The sequence below is a fragment of the Anopheles darlingi genome, chromosome 3 (assembly GCF_943734745.1).
Source record: "Anopheles darlingi chromosome 3, idAnoDarlMG_H_01, whole genome shotgun sequence".
Lineage (NCBI taxonomy): Eukaryota > Metazoa > Arthropoda > Insecta > Diptera > Culicidae > Anopheles > Anopheles darlingi.
Window position 1 is genome coordinate 28,413,439 of NC_064875.1, and position 7,500 is coordinate 28,420,938.

Sequence of the window (7,500 nt, forward strand, 5' to 3'; positions counted from 1 at the left end):
AGGAAGCCATCGAACGGCACTTGCTCAATCCGGACACCGGTTTGCTGTTGATCCCCGGTACGGATCGTCTCGTGAGCTTCGAGGAGTGCATCAAACTGCAAATCATTAATCGACAATCGGCCTTCGTGTGCGATCCGAAACATCCGGAACGGCGCGTAACCATCGATCGAGCACTGGAAAAGAACATTCTTGATTCGATCGGCCGGTATGCGGTTCGCCGGGGTGAACAGCTAACAATGCGCGAAGCAATCGATGGCGAGTACATCATTTTCGAACCCTGCGCTACGGAGCCTGGGGCCAAGGAGGGCGGGCTTCGTCCGCGAACCATCCAGATCACCAAACGACCCGGTCAATCGGATCGTGTTGAAATATCTTCGGCATCCGGCAAGCCAGAGGAGTGTGTGCTAGTGGAAGTGAAGGGCATTCCGACGCCGGAACTTATAAGTCCGGAACCGCTGCAGCTAGCACCGGGTATTATCTACGATCCGGCAACGGCGCTAGTGATATTCGCCGAAACGGGACGTTCGGAAAGCGTTGTGAGTGCGGTGGCGAGTGGGAAGGTAGATTCGGCACTGGTACAGTTGGTCGATCCCACGGACACCGCCCGGCGAATACCGATCTCGGAAGCACTGGAGCGTGGTCTGATCGATGGGCAAACGGGTGCGATCAAGACGGCCAACGGATCGATCAGTATGATCGAAGCCATTCAGAAGGGAGTGCTACTGGTGGCCGGTGCGCCTCTAGTGGCCGCTGCCGGAGCACTGGACTCGTTGAAGCTCATTACCGATCCGACGACTGGGGAGCAGATTCCGATAGAGCTGGCTTACGAGCGTGGACTCATAACGCACAGCCAACTACCGAGTCCCGAACGAGCCGCTCTGCTCCGTAAGGCACTATCCATCGAGAGCCGTCGATCTTCGGAGGGCATTACGGTGGCCGTGACAAAGGACCTACAGGAATACCGGCGGTCAAGTCCGGTTGCGTTGCAAAAGATGCGAAAATGTGTCCTGCGACCAAGGGATGCAGCCGAGCAAGGCATACTCGATGAGACGACGGCGGACATTCTCGAAGATCCGACCCTGTTTGCGAGCAGCCCTACGACGACGCTCGCGGATCTATTGAGCAGTGGAAAGCTAAATGGAGCGAGTGGTCACATTGTTGATCCACAGCGTGGTCATGTGCTGAATGTGCAGCAGGCAGCTGAGCGCGGAATACTGGATCTGCAGGGTACCAACAAGGTGTTTGTACCGATCGCTCGCTGCCTGAGTTTGCCGGCCCTAGAAACGCAGGGTCTGCTGAGTACGAGGGATTCCAAGATTTATCATCCGGAAACCGGGGACTTGTTGACGTTGAGGGAGGCGTTGCTGTGCGAAATCGTCGATCCATTGGCGGCGGTGATTGTGGACGATCGTACGATGTCGCTCGAGCAAGCCATCGGCGAGGGTCTTGTGAATGAGGATCGCTGTACGATCGGTGAGCAGCTTAAGCTGGCCGATGCGATCGATCGTGGCCTTTGTTTACCGTCCAACTATGAGTCGAAGATACCACCGATCGGTATGTCACTGCCGGTGATCGTCGAACGGGGATTGCTGGACACGACCGACGGTGTAGGTCGCGTGACGCATCCGATATCGCGCGTTCCGATGGCGCTCGAGGATGCTCTGAAAACGGACTTTATCATGGCCACACCGTACACTCCGAATGCGAACGGTGTGGCGTTGGTGGATGCGATCGCACGGGGTCTGATCGATACCAACGATCGTTCGTTCAAGGTTCCCGATGGCAGCCAGAGGGCGATACCCTTGCGAGAAGCCATCGACACGGGCCGACTGGTGGTTAAGCCACTGCCGGCACTGATCCAGAACCTGCAGGCGAACCGGGCCGTCACTTCGGTGAAGGAAACGGTCACCTCCTACCACACGATCAAGACAAAAACGGTCGAAATACAGTCCGGCTATGCACTGATATCGGCAACCGAGGTGCAGAACCTGGAGAGTGGTAAGATTATGTCGTTGGAGGAGGCTCGTCGGGAGGGTATCATCTCGGAGCCGGAACAGACGGAGCAGCGGATTACGGAGGGTGAAATCAGTATAGGATTCAATGATGCGCTACAGCGTGGACTGCTCGATGTTACCAAGGGTACGTTCACGCATCCCGCTAGCGGTGAAGTGATGTCGATATCGATCGCCGTTGATCGGGGCTTCATCCGTGGTTCGCAGTCGTCCAGCGAAGAAACGCTCAACCGTTCGCCCGAGATGCCGCACAAGGTTGTGGCGGCGGGTGAGGGGGGTGAAGTGCTTAGCGCCGATACTCCCCCGATGGTGGTTTCACCGAAACGGGCGATCAATGAATCGGCTGGTCAAGGACCGGTAGCAGCGACGAGTAATAGCAATAGCAGCAACATTGGATCGAACATTAAGGATGCAGCAAAACTTGGGTTGATGGCTGTGGTGGGAGCACCCGTGCTAGGTGGTATGGCCATCGCCGGGGCCATGAAGAAGGCTTTCGAGAAGAAGGATCAACCGGCGGCAGTTAATACTGCGGACTTTGAGGTTGTAGGTAGCGTGGAAACACCCACCGTTCCGTTTGTGAACCTGCTGGATGATCAAGAGCTAGTGGCCACCGATGCCACTAGCATCAGTGATCCAACGAGTAGAGATCGGAAGGAGACGACGAAGGAGACGAATGTACCACAAACTAGTGCTCCCGAGGGTCGTTCAAACGCATCTTCTGCTGTTACTGCTGCAGTTGCTGTAGTGGAAACAATAGATCGCAAAGAGGTAATCACTTCTAAGACGGAAACTGGTGAGCTTATTGTGCCACCGGTTTCTCAATTACCTCAAAGCATCGAGCAAATGAAAGACGAATTACCCGAGGATCGTTCATCTAGCGCTTCTGTTGGTACTGTAGCTCCTACGGAATCAGTAGAACGTCAAGTGGTAGCTAGTTCTAACGACCAAATTGGCGAACCTATTGCGGCGCCATCTTCTCAGTTACCTCAAACCATCGATGGCCCGAAAACGGAAGACGGTCCAGCGGCTGCTGCCAGTAAGCCTCCGGGATCCTTGCAGCAGTTCCTCGATTCGGAAAGAAGCTCTCATTCCTCGGCGCCAGTAAATCAGATTGAAGATATTTCGGCGGGCGTTAAAGATGAAGAAGTTCGCGTTGCAGAACCAAATGTTGATCAATCATCTGATTTGCAGAGCAAAGAAGCTCCGACCGAGGATTCTAATCGTTCTCAGCAAGTATTATCCGATCGAACTGAACCACCTCAACAGGAGAAGGCTACTACTGGGGCTGAGATAGCACCACAGCAAAACAGCTCCTTAGATAAGCCATCGTCAATTCCTACCGAGGATTCCGGCACGATCAAGACGAATTCAGCTAAACCAGCTGACAAGGCTCATCTTGCGCTGGATGCTCAGCAATCTTCATCAGTTGCTCCCACGAACAGCACTAGCGGACATGACCAACCTTCTAGCGCATCAGTGAAACCTGACGGCGCTACCACTGCCGCCGGTGAGGCTGGCAAGAAGATTCTGGACGTGGCCAAGCTCGGACTTATGGCTGTGGTCGGTGCGCCGCTGTTAGCCGGCAAGGCTGTAGTCGATGCACTGAAAAGTGAGGATCAACCCTCAACGGATGCTGCTGGTAGACACGTGACCTTCCTGGAGCGTACACCCGAGCACCAACCGGGCCGTACTGCTACCGAGCGCATGACATTGGGCGAAGCAATCTCGCAGGGTAAGATCGATCCCAAGCACTGCCGCATCCTGGTGGACGATAAGCAGATGCCTTACACGGTCGAGGAGGGTTTGAACAATCGCAATGTACGCATCCACGATGTAGTGGACGTACTATCGCCGATTTTGATCTCCTTCGTGGAGGGAGAAGAGGAGGACGATCCGACAGGAACGAGCTCGACGCTACTACTGGACGCCTCGCTAACGGAGGATCGATTGGCGGAACTAGGGCTATTTGATCCCGAGAAGGGTTGCTTCCTGGATCCGGTCACCGGTGATCGTGTGTCGTTCCGGGACCTTCTCTTTGACCCAGACCGCACACCCATCGATCCGAATACCGTGTTCGTGAAGGATCTAGGGCGCAATCGGTTCGAGCGGTTAGATGTGGCACTTCAGAAGCATCTCATCGATAAGCACACCGGTCACATGCTACACAACAAGACGGGCAAGAAGGTACAGTTTGTGGAGTGTTGCCGTCGTGGCTGGATTGTCCAGCGACCGGGCGATGGCACCGGGGAAAACACTGGAGACGGTGCCGGTGATTTGTCACCTGCACTGGACGAAACGACGGCGGTGGCCACGGGCGGCCAGATTAATCCGCAAACCGGTGAATTTATCCAGAACGGTGAGCGTATTCCGATCGCGGAAGCACTGCGTGCTGGGTTGATCGATAGTGAGTCACTATCGGTGCGGGATCCATCCGATGGTCAGATCGTACCACTGGCCGTAGCCATCGAGCGCGGTATCATCGATCTGCGGATCGGTGTGCTACTGAACCGCGATACACAGGAAGAGATCGGTTTGAACGAGGCGTACCTGCGGGGTTACCTGCTGGATGGGAAGCGAAAACCAATCTCGCTAGAAGCGGCCGTCCGGAAGGGTCTATACAATCCCGAGTCCGGACTGATCCTCGATACCATCACCGAAGAGATGGTCGATGTGCAGCAATCGGTCGACAAGGGTATCGTCGATGCGCGCATCTCGAACGTGAAGGACACGCTCGAGAACACGCTGGTACCGCTGCAGGACGCGCTCGACAAGAAGCTGCTCGATGCAGGATCTGGCCGACTGAAGGATACGGCCAGGGATCAGCTGCTACCGTTGAACGTGGCGGTCGAGCAGCAGCTCATGGATACGCGTCACGTCACGCACAGTCTGCTGGATGTGTTGAGCCGGGAGCTGTACAATCCGGCCACCGGCAAAATACTGGATCCGGCCCGGGGTGAAGAGAGCAACCTGAGGGAAGCGATCGATGCCCGGCAGGTCGAGATCGATAGCGTGCTGATCCGGGATGAGCAGCGCGAAAGTGTCGTCCGGTGTAGTGAGGCGATCGCGAGCGGTCTTGTGGATGATGTGCGTGGTGTATTGACCCGTCCCGAACTGACGCTTGATCGGGCCTACCAGAAGGGGTATGTGCTGAGCAGCAAGAAACCGATCTCGCTGGCCGATGCACTGGTGCGTGGGTTCTACGAACCAACGACGGGGAAATTGCTCGTCGAAGGTGGTCCATCTGAGGCTCTCACGTTGAAGGAAGCGATAGCAGAGGGCGAAGTATCGACCGCGGATCTGATCGTGCGCGATTCGAAGGCCGGCACCGTGGTCAGCCTCGCCGAGGCCATCCGGAGCGGTCTGGTGGACGCTCAGTCGGGTACGGTCGTGGATTCAGCCTCGGGACTAAGCGTAGGGCTAGCGGAGGCGCTCGATCGGGGATTGATCGTGTCGCCGAAGCGTCGTTGCAGCCTCCCGGATGCCGTATACCGGGGACTGTACGATCCCAAGTCGGGCCAGTTCAGTAGCACGACCACTCCGGAACGGATGTCGACGGAACGGGCGATACGGCGTGGAATGCTGGATCCGGAATCGACGATCGTGAATGTGGCCGGCCGCATTGTACCGTTCGAGTTGGCCATCGAGAATGGTACGGTCGATGTGAGGCGTGGTACGGTCCGTGATGAGGCGGGCGTGCGTGTTGACTTCCGGGAAGCGTTTGATCGTGGGTTGCTCGTTGAGGTGAGGAAACCGATCGGTTTGAGTGAGGCCGTCCTCAAGGGTATCTATCGGGAGAGCCACGGTCGCTTCGTGGATCCGAAGACGGGCCAGAAGTTAACGCTCGAGCAAGCGATCGCGGGTAAGCTGATCGATCCGCACTCGGTACAGATGCGGGATCCCGATACGGGCTATTATCGGGATCTGGACCTGCAGGAGGCTATCCTGAGTAAGCTGATCGATGGAGAACATTCAACGATTCGGCACGGTGATGGTGCGCCGATCACGTTGAAGCACGCGTTCGACATTGGGCTGCTGTACGATCGGAAGGCTCCGGTGAGTTTGCAGCGTGCGATCCATCAGGGTATCTACGATGAGAAGACGGGCAAGTTTGTCGATCCGACGACGGGCAGGAAGATTACACTGCAGGAGGCCATGCGAAAGTTCGTCATCAACCCGCAGCTACCGTGCTACTTCAACGAACGGGACGAATCGATGTTGAACCTGTTTGAGGCTTGCCGGGCGAAGCTGATTGACCGGCGTGAAGGAGTATTCCGGGAGCCGGGCAGCGAAGTGTTCATACCGCTCAGTGAAGCGCTGGGGCTTGGATTGATCGTCGATATCGAGAGCGGTGGGTTCGGATTGTACGAAATGTTAGCGATGGGTTTCTATGATCGCGCCACCGGACAAATGCTGCATCCGGTCACTGGCAGGCGGATTACGCTGGAGGAAGCCTGTACCGAGGATCTCGTCAGTGCGACGGCCTCGATCGTGAAGGACTGTCACGATCTCCGGTACCTCCGGTTGGATAGTGCCACCGAGCGAGGTCTGATCGATCCCCGTGCCGGTGTCTATGTGGTCGATGCTGAAGATCGCATCGATCTACAGGAAGCTCGACGAAGGGGCTTGATCGTGAGTAACCGGAAGCTGTTCTCGCTAGAGGCCGCCATCCGGATGGGTCTTTATGTACCGGAGCGGGGTAGATTCGTGGAGCCGAGCTCGGGCGATGAGCTCAACCTACAGGAGGCCCTCGATGCCGGGTTGCTCGATTGTGAGACGATCGTCTACAAGGATGCCGTTACGGGCCGGGATAGACCACTGAGGGCCGCTATCGAGGGAGGAGCGGATATCGATGTGGGCAAGGGCAAGGTACTGGATCATAAAAGCGAACGGGCGTACGGGTTCGATGTGGCGCTCGCGAACGGTCTACTCGTGACCGTTAGTCGACCGATCACCGGGAAAATGCTGGAGCGTAAGGAATCGATCGACAATCTGCTCCAGGAGTCACCGATTGGTCGTGGTCCGAAGGAGATGAGCCTACAGGATGCACTCCGCTACGAGATCGTTACACTCGATCAGTCGGTCGTGCGTGATCCGGGCACGGGAGCGTTCGTGCCACTAAGGCACGCGTTGCAGGAGTATGGAGGTTGGTTGCCAGATACCGTTCGTGCCACCGTTGATCCTAAGTTGCTGTGCTTCACCTTCGACAACGATTGCGTAGTGTATGTGCGCGAACCGCTCAGCTTCGACCGGGCGGTCGAATCGGGCCTGCTGGACTTGTCGACCGGACGCTTCCAACCACCGTCACCACCACCACTATTAGCGTCCGCTGACAACACCGCGACCATCTGCGCCAATGCGGACCAACAGGAACCAGCGATCACTCTCCGCGATGCGATCGTCCAGGGACTAATTGATCCGGAATCGGTGCTGCTAAAGGACGGTGCCAAGCGTAAGCTGCTGCACCTACCGGAAGCCTTCCGCAAGGGGC

The 7,500-nt window shown here is 56.6% G+C and overlaps 1 protein-coding gene across 46 annotated transcripts in view; it reads left to right on the forward strand.

Annotated features, from left to right (window-relative positions):
- Positions 1-7,500, forward strand: part of LOC125957803 (dystonin) — a 164,679-nt gene that overhangs the window by 130,654 nt on the left and 26,525 nt on the right. For 26 of the 46 annotated variants that reach the window (XM_049690747.1, XM_049690748.1, XM_049690745.1 and 23 more), the window contains one exon: positions 1-7,500. This exon is cut by the window's left edge and continues 2,033 nt beyond it; it is cut by the window's right edge and continues 404 nt beyond it. The exons of the other annotated variants lie outside the window; for them this stretch is intronic. In XM_049690747.1, coding sequence (XP_049546704.1) covers positions 1-7,500 — 7,500 coding nt within the window. 46 annotated transcript variants of the gene reach the window in all.